Below are 9070 nucleotides of genomic sequence, written 5' to 3' on the forward strand. Positions count from 1 at the left end.
TAACATTTCACTTTTTATCACTCAGTATCTATCTCCAAGATTAATTAGATAAAATAGAGATATCTAAATTTTTAAAATACGATCAGTACTCATTGTAAGAGTATCAGTACATTAATTCATACTATACAAATATTGTTAAAATAAAAAATATAGTAAAATGATTGTTTTGATGCTTAGAAAAAAGTTCCTTTTGACACAAGTGAGAGCCCTTTTGGTTTGTTTGTTTTTTTTTTTTTTTTTTCCTTAGTAGTTTGCCGGTTGACGGATCGTTAGACGCGTTGCTAGTTTAGCGTAAAGCTCGGTAAATGCGTTAGACATGTCTACTTCACGTTCCATCCCGCGATGCGTCGAAATGAACAGCTCGAAACACGCCGCCTTCCGGTTCTAGTGGTCCCAAAAAAACGAGGATAAAGTAGAAAATTTCGGAAGAAAATGTGAAGGCATGGAGCTGTAGACGCAATAGGGATAGGGATGCGGGATAGCCAGTTACAAAAACCAAAAAGAAAAAAAAAAGAAAAAAGAAAAAAAAGGATAGGGAGGTGATCATCAGTCTCTTGAGCGTCGATTCCCTGGCGATTTGGCAAAAGCAGTTCTAGTCGTAGAGAGGCATGGAAACCACCCTCTGCACCAGCTGCTGCTTCCGTGTGGAGAGACGTCCTTACGTACACTATCGCCAGCCACAGCCAAGGAGGTCCCATGCCGTAGCAGAGAAGAGGTTACAACTTTCCGGTGGAGATGGGATCCGAGATCTTCGTTTCATTGGAAGAAGGTGCGCTCTGGCTTCTACCTTGTCCTTGATTTCGGGGATGGTGGTGGGCTTCCCTGGAGATGGGCTGGGAGTCACACAGGGGCTCATGGCAGGGAGGATCCCTGGCTTATCTGAACCTGATCAAAATGGTTGGTAACTGTTTCCATTAAATCGCTTTTATTGTTCGAGGTGTTTGTTGAAATACGCAGAAGTGGTATGACCTTCGCAATTTATTGGTCAGGCAGGTTGGAGGACATATCGTAGGCCAGATGACAAGTCCGGAGGACATGGAGTGGGATGGAGTCCGATAATTCCCTACATCTTCAAAGTCCCTCAAGGCTGGGAAGAGGTAGAAGATTGCTTGAAAAGATAGACAAAGTTTTAGCAGACATATTTGTGCCTAATTGATTCAGCAAACTGCCGGTTGCCTTTCAGGTCCCTGTCTCCATTGCAGATCTAGGCGGAACCGAGATCGACTTGAGATTTGGAAACTCCAAAGAAGGCCGCTTGTTTGTTATTGTAGCTCCTGTTCGGCGATTTGCAGGTCTTTAGCCTCCTCTTTCTTGTATTTTAACAGATTTCGAGTTGCTTTGTTAGCAACTATGGTTATCAAACCTACAGCCAGAAGTTGCATGCAAATCTAACTGCATCCAAAAGGTGCCATAATTAGAATCCTCCACAATGATATTATATGTTGAGATATCTTACTATCTCATTCAAAAAATTGATTAACCATGTGTACATTACCAAAAAAAGTAGTTATTGTATGCTAATTTAGTCCGGTCTCAATGCTCATGCTGAACCTTATGTAGACATTGAAGGAGAAGCGGAAATTGAATTGATTGGACCACCAGACAAGGTTATCAGTGCTTTTGGGCCAGAAGTCATTGGTGAAAATGTAGAAGGAAAAGTTATAAGCATGGAGGTAGCAGAACATTCCGGAAGAACTTACTACCAATTTGAGCTAGAGCCGCCTCACATTCTAATCACAGCAACTGCAGCTGGAAACCGGCTCTATTTGTTCAATGTAACTGGAAGTGGTAAGATAACATTTAGACATTTTATTTTTAAGTACTTATTATAGTGAAGTTATAGCAGATTATACAAGTTTGTTAACTACTGAAACCTAGCTCTGACCTTGGCCGGAACCAGGTTAGCATAGCCTGAGTTGAGAGGAGTTCTGTTGGGTTATGACTGATTGAGTTGAGAGGAGTTCTGCAGAGTTGTGACTGATTGAGTCGAGTTCACTTACCTGAGTTGCAAGTGGCTAGGCAGAAATTGGATTTGGTTAGGTGCTTGAGTATGGTTGTGCGTTTAAATAGATTTGAGCTACAGATTTGGGTTGTAGAAGTTTTGAAGGTTAGTGGGTTGAAGTAGGAAAAAGATCAGGGTAATAGCCAAATAGATGGGTAAGAGGATGTTCTAATTGGAAAAAACATTGTTGCTTGGCGAGCAGTTCCAAATTCCCCAGACTTGTTCCTTCAACAAGACGCAAGCCCTTTCAATGACACCTTTCCATGTGTTGTGCAATCAGAGATTTACGTTGTTCTAAGTTGTAACATTTCCTCCCTACTTAGACTCATGTCAAGCTCGGAGTGTTGTAGCTCTATTCCCACACATCATACACTCTTAATAGTTGTTGAGCTCTGAGCTACTCATCTAACATCTCTAAGAGTTGGTGCATAATTTTGTCCACATTAGTTGCTCTCCCTTGGATCGGTTCAACAAAGCATTTCTTATAGAATTCAAAGGGAAATTCTCTTGATCTCCTTAATCTTCATGACTTGATTATGTATGTCTCTCCATTATTAAAGGTAACCTTAAGGTGTCATTATCTTTGACTTGCCTCCTACTATATGACACCAAGTATAAAAAAACCCTCCAATTTACTTTCCCTTACCTACACTTTTTACTGCTCCAAAGGTCTTTTGCTCTAACTCCAATTTGGCAGCTTCCTATGTCACAAGATCTTTTGACCCAAATTTGGTAATTTTACTTTCGAAAGTAGCCTTCCTCTGCAATATCTTTCTTATCACTTAGTCTATAGACCCCTTGATTTCTCTAGGCCGATCCTAGTTATACACTAAAGATTAATTCAATTCAGACGAACTACTCAGTGTAGCATCCATCCTTCTTTAACTTCACTCATTTTGATCGTACTCGTTTTTTCTATATCTTCCAAACCAACTCTAATGAATGTCTTGTAGAACTTTTTCCCTTGCAATCTCATATTTCCCTGGATTAGGCATAAATCACAAGGCTCACCTAGGAGAAGGTTCACTTGAATCCGTCCTCCATCACTACAACTAAACTTGAGAGGAAAGCTCAATCACTTCTTGTTCAAGAATTCCTTGTCTGGTCTCCTACTACATTTCCACCCCTTATTCAAGTATATAACTTCTAGTAGAGGCACATAAATTAGGTATTAAAATGTTTGACAAGCTATTCCATTAGACATTTAGGGTGTGTTTGGTTCAAGTTATCAGATATAACTTTGATTGTGTGATTATTAGGTAATCACATAACTAAGATTATGGGGTAAAAAACATAACCTAATGTTATTTGGTTTAACTTATTTATTTGGAGGAAATAAAACATAACCAGTTTAACATTTACTATATTACCTTTGATTCAATTTATTTTTAGCATAAATTAAATTAAATTAATAATATTAATGATTATATTAAATTAATAATATATAAAATAAATAAATATAATTTATTTATAATTTTTTAAAATTTTAAATAAATTTATATATTTTTAAATAAAATAATTCATTAAAATAATTATTTTAATAAAATAATTCGTTAATTTATTATTAAATTAATAAATATAATTTATTTATAATTTTTTGAAATCTAAAATAAATTTATATATATTTTAATAAAATAATTCATTGATTTATTATTAAATTAATAAATATAATTAAAAATATATAAAATAAATAAATATTTTATAATTTTTTAAATTTTAAAATAAATTTATATATATTTTAATAAAATAATTCATTAATTTATTATTAAATTAATAAATATAATTTGTTAAATCTATGAATATTTAAATTAAAATTTATTGAATTAATTAACTCAATTTCAATTAGGTTTCACTATATATTTCGATTAATTCAATTTTAAAATCGGAGGATAATTATAAAAAATTTTCATTAACATCTGGAATTGCAGAAAATCTTAAACTGTCAAGGTAATCACATTTTGAGGTTATATAATCTATTTGCTGACATTTTGCTAATGTGGCGGTGATGCTGTATTACTTGGAAATTATTGATAACCTGAACCAAAGTTGATAACGTTGGACAAATAACCAAGATTATCAACGATAACTCCCAACCAAACACCCCCTTAGGGTTTTCTTCCACCATGGTAATTACCCCATCTCTCATCAAACTATTTGGAATTGCTATGATATTTGTACATCAGTCTTTGTATTGTACTCTTCCTTGCTAGTTTCGATGCAATTGTCTTTCTTATGCACTCTTCAATATTCTGCTTGACCTCTCCAGGGAAGAACTCCAATAATTGGAGGTGCTTAGACCCACATCAACTCATTAAAACTTGCTATTCCTTCAGAGTAACTTGAGGAATGGCCAATGAGCAAGCCCCCTTAATATCATCTGGAAAACTCAACACATCAAACATATCGTATATGGACATACAGAAGATAAAGCATGAACATGTTCCCAAGGTTCTGTACCTACATCAGAAGTGTCCATATTCAGCATTTAAAAATTCTCAAGATGCACATTTCTCTTCACCTCTAAGATAAAGGGCGTCTTCACCATTAACCCTATTACATCCAACCTTGCATGCTTCTTTTGTGGTTATGATTCGTCCCCGGGGCAATGGTGCAACAGTAGGACATCCGGGTTGTGACCCAGGGATCCGCGGTTCGATCCCCAGCTATGGCGTATTTGCAAGAATTTTCTTCCAAATGAGGAACGTAATCAAAGGATGTTAAGTATCTGGATTGGCCGCCGTACGCGCTTTCCGATTTATCCTGGTGGTCGGTGGAAAACTCGGACCGGCCACCCTCAGGGATTGAGCATGAGACTGACTGAGATTTATCATTTTTTTTTGTGGTTATGATTCACTTCTCAGCCAGTCTAAATCTACAGTTGACATAAATTTTTCTTCTTGCTTGGCTTTTCTAATTTCACTTCCTTATTAGAACTATAATTTCCCTTCAAGTCCTCCATAACTATAACCCCTAAATTCATTTCTTTCATCATTTTTGTTCTCTAAGTCAACAAATGCCCTCCCTGGCATTCTAGTCATCATCATGAGCTGCAAGCTTATGGCCTCCCAAGTTCCCCCTTGTAACACATTGAATTCCCTGAAAGTTGAATAGAATTTTCATTTGGAAGGGAAATTACAAGCTCCTTTTTCCTTATCCAGCTACCACTTTGCCGTTGCCATGCCAGCAATCTAGTGAATTCCAGAATGTCCTCCTTCTTCTTCTGCCTTCTTTCCTACATTCCTAGCATCGAATTTTCCATAGATGATGTCACATATATTATGATAACAGATAAGCCTCCTAGCTATGAAAATCTAGCATTGACTTTGGTTGGAAATGAAACTAGAGTCTAAGCTGAGAGGAGTTCGGTCAAGCTGTGACATGGTTTGATTTAGTTCGCTAAAGCTAAATTCCGTTTGAAGAGAGTAAGCAAGCTACATTCCTAGCATGCGATGGATTCAGCTCATCTAAATTGCAAGTGACTACAAGGAAGTTGGCTAGGTAAGGTGCTCGAGTGTGATAGATGGATTTAAGTGGCCATGAGTTGAGATGAAGCTTTGGGTTGTGCAAGTTTTTAAGTTTAATAGGTGGAATTGGCGAAAAGGTTGGAGGAATAGTTGAAGTGACCGACTTATAGAGAACTTGCCTAGTGTACAGTCTCACATGTCCCCAAATGGTTAAAACCCTTTTCTTTTTATAGGTTCTAAGACACCAGTCCCTTAAATGATGCCTTGCTAACCCATTGTGCATTCATAATTGGTTGTTATTGCAATACTTCTTCTCTACTTGGATTTGTGCTGAGTTTGGATTGGTCTTGGCCCTATTCCCTCAGACCATTCAACGTTCATTGGTTCAGCCATGCACCATTTACACATGTTACCCATCTAGTGACTTTCAAAATTAGTGAAATACTTGTATCTGAACGTGGGCCGTTATCTATCTGACTTTAAAGCTTCTTTCCTTTTGCAGGTCTTCAGTGGAAGAGGCATTCTAAGAATTTAAAACAGATTGCGGACTCTTTTCGTGTAGTCTGAAAGTAGACCAAGGAACGGTGTGTTGTCTGGTAGTAAAATGAAGGAATGGTCTCCTTGCAGAAGTGGAGATTTCGAAAGTGAATGTTTTATTTTTCAGAGCCACCAATAATAAACCAACTCCAAACACAGTAATAATAACAGTGGTGCAGTAGGTTTACTTTATAGAAATAGTATGAGCTTAAACTATACATCATCATAGGAATCCATGTTACTTGGTAATCATAAGATGTGATGGAAAATGAAAAGGAGTATATTAATAAAAAAAATAGAGGATTTTCAAAGTATATTCATAAAAGGTAGAAAAAAAATAGAGGATTACATACGTGAAGAAAATTATTTTTTTTAAAAAAAAGTATTCATAATTTTTATTGATTATTATAATGGTTATTTTACATCAAAATAAATATAAAAAATACTAAATGCCTTAATAAAACATTCTTATGCAAAATTAAAAAACCTGTCCTTTAGAATCAATTGGTCCCACTTCTACTTATGCAAAATCTGGGTAAGAGACGATATTAGTTTTGTTATTGTGAAAAGCACTGCAAAGGATGTCGTGCTGTAGCAATTTCAGATGGGTGATTGTTCTAGTTGAGAAGTGCTTCCGGATACGTCACTGGATCATCCTCACCGTAGGAGTGGAACAGTAGAGGGAGCTGAGGGCGACGGGAGCTTCAGGGTCATCGAGACTTGCACACATGAAGAGCGTGAGAGAAAAGCCAGGGGGTGCCCTGGCGCGACCATTCCGACGCTCAAGTCAAGTACGGTGGGAGGAAGAAGATGAACAGTAAGAGTAGCTTGAGCGTAAAAAGGAGTAAGAGTTGAAGGAGATACCTGCAGAGGAAGGAGTGATCGTTTTAAGGGGGAGATGAGCGTGCATACCTGTCATATCATCATTTACAAGATGTCACATCATGATTAATGAGATGTCAGGAACAATCAAGCACAATAGTCAGGAGTCCCATCTCTGGTAGGTAGCTGTCGTGTCATTACCCATGTGGGTGTCAGAGAGGGCGGCGATAATAAATGAAGGGCGTGGGCCGGTCAGAGGACATGATGGGATATGCCAGGGCACTGTAAGGCGATTCGGTTCCTGCACAGGATCAAGTCGAACAAATGACCGACTGGCGGATTGGAGAGAAGGGTGGTCGAATGGTGAGTTGGTCTGAGCCAGAAGTCGGCTTAGAGCTGGGAGTTAGTTTAAGGACTCAGACTTGGCCTGAAAACTCGGCATGAGGACTCGGATTCGGTCTGAAAAGTCTGATTCGGCCAGAGGGAGCCTGATTCGGCTAGAGGGGCCTGATTCGGCCTAAGGAGCTTGATTCGGCCAGAGGGAGCCTGATTCGGCCTAAGGGGCCTAATTCGGTCAGAGGGAGTCTGATTCGGTCTAAGAGAGCCTGATTCGGCCAGAGGGAGCCTGATTCGGCCTAAGCGAGTCTGATTCGGCTAGAGGGAGCCTGATTCGGCCAGAGGGGCCTAACTCGGCCAGAGGGGCCTGATTCGGCCTAAGGAGCATGATTCGGCCAGAGGGAGCCTAATTCGGCCTAAGGGGCCTGATTCGGCTGGAGGAGCCTGATTCGGCCTAAGGAGCCTGATTCGGCCAGAGGGAGCCTGATTCGGCCAGAGGGAGCCTGATTCGGCCAGAGGGAGCCTGATTCGGCCTGAGGGAGGACTCTACCCAAGTGAAGACTTCGGACAGTGACTTGTGGTGGTCGGAAATGATTACCGACCATCAAGGATGTTCCAATAACAACCTTAAAAGGCACCTATCTGACAGCGGTTCTGGCAATGGCCCTTCTCCGGCAGCAACTCTGACAGAGGCTCCTCTCCGGCAGCAACTCTGACAGAGGCTCCTCTCCGGCGCAGGCGACCAACCAATGGCAGAACAGAGGGGGTCCGATTGGGCTTTGGTGGCGGAGAACAAAGAAGGAAGAGAGGTTAGCCGCGCACGGTTCTTCTCTGCCCAATTTCGTTCACTCACCACTGAATGAGATGGCGACAGGTGAAGGATTCGCTAATCCTCTTCCACGCGGCCAAAAGAGTAAAGGCAGCTGGCCAACAGAGTAGAGGCGGCCAGAACCGGGCGGACATTGACAACCTCAAATCGTGATCCCTTGAATCGTGACTCACGGCTGGCGAAAAGGGCGGACGACTTCTTGCTTCTCCAACGGACGACGAACGATGCTTGAGCTCAGATCAACTTCTCTCTTCTAGTGCCTAACTGCTGGTCCCAATCTGGACTATAATCAAGCACATCAAGTGGGCGGTTCATCATGTGGCAAGCACTTAAGAAAGCGGGCTTCCTTTAAGGAAGAACCGAGGCGTAACAAGGTCTTTCAAGCTGCAGATCGCTCCGACCTATGGGTCTTGCCGGGAGTGATTTTTCTCTTTTAACCCTTTAGCTGCAGATAGCCTCCGACTCCTCCTCTGCTCCTTCCTCCGAGCTCTGCTTTCTGTGTGACTAGCAGGGCGCGTACCCCAACCCCGCCCCTCCTTTCATGAGCTCCTCGTCTGCTTCGGCATGCTTCTTCACTTCTGAGGTCGCGTCGCTTCGGCATTCAAATACTTCTGTGGATGCAGCTTCATTTCATTCTGAATTTTACTACTTTCTTTATAAGCAGGGCGGATTAAGTTAGATAAATCCCATATGAAGGGCGTAGGGTGACCAACCAAGAACAAGCACAGTTGAAACCAGTGAAATCGTTAGATGATAAATTCAGAAGAGTGAAATCGTTAGATGATAAATTCAGAAGTGAGCGGAATCGTTAGATGATAAATTCAGAAGTGAGCTCCATGAAATAGAGCGAAGCCCTAGAGAACTATGAACTCAGTGGTCAGTTCCGCAACGTAGTTTTTCAGGGCCAGAAAGCTCTGATTCACTCGCTCTGGTCCTGCCCGAAGCAACCAGTAGGAGGAACGACCAGTAGGAGGAAAGACACGACGGAAGACACGACGCGGCTTAAATTAAGTTCCTCCCACGAGACCAAGGGACAATTTCTTTATATTTTAGGGAGGCAAACGCACCTATTAAATAAGT

General features: G+C 40.5%; 1 protein-coding gene and 1 pseudogene across 2 annotated transcripts; both read left to right on the plus strand.

Moving 5' to 3' along the window:
- Positions 1-380: 380 nt before the first annotated feature.
- LOC141845397 (psbP domain-containing protein 4, chloroplastic) lies at positions 381-6194 on the plus strand. Of its 2 annotated transcripts, none has more exons than XM_074733460.1 (5): positions 381-897; positions 994-1097; positions 1184-1292; positions 1561-1788; positions 5969-6194. In XM_074733460.1, the coding sequence occupies exons 1-5, from the start codon at positions 609-611 to the stop codon at positions 6031-6033; spliced, it is 795 nt and encodes a 264-aa protein (XP_074589561.1). In that variant the 5' UTR covers positions 381-608; the 3' UTR covers positions 6034-6194. The 2 variants fall into 2 exon arrangements, with proteins under 2 accessions (XP_074589561.1, XP_074589562.1); XM_074733461.1 differs by having other exon boundaries at positions 690-897; positions 990-1097.
- A 1716-nt stretch (positions 6195-7910) lies between these two features.
- Positions 7911-9070, plus strand: part of LOC141844890 (homeobox-leucine zipper protein HAT7-like) — a 3074-nt pseudogene continuing 1914 nt past the window's right edge.

This window comes from Curcuma longa, chromosome 14 (assembly GCF_044706935.1).
Source record: "Curcuma longa cultivar G26 ecotype Majalengka, Jawa Barat chromosome 14, ITB_CL_G26_1.1, whole genome shotgun sequence".
In the NCBI taxonomy this organism is placed as follows: Eukaryota; Viridiplantae; Streptophyta; class Magnoliopsida; order Zingiberales; family Zingiberaceae; genus Curcuma; species Curcuma longa.

Coding starts and splice junctions, on each gene's coding strand:
- LOC141845397 (XM_074733460.1), top strand. CDS start 609: ATGGAAACCACCCTCTGCACCAGCTGCTGCTTCCGTGTGGAGAGACGT. Junction 898..993: donor ATCTGAACCTGATCAAAATG/GTTGGTAACTGT, acceptor TTGGTCAGGCAG/GTTGGAGGACATATCGTAGG. Junction 1,098..1,183: donor TCCCTCAAGGCTGGGAAGAG/GTAGAAGATTGC, acceptor GTTGCCTTTCAG/GTCCCTGTCTCCATTGCAGA.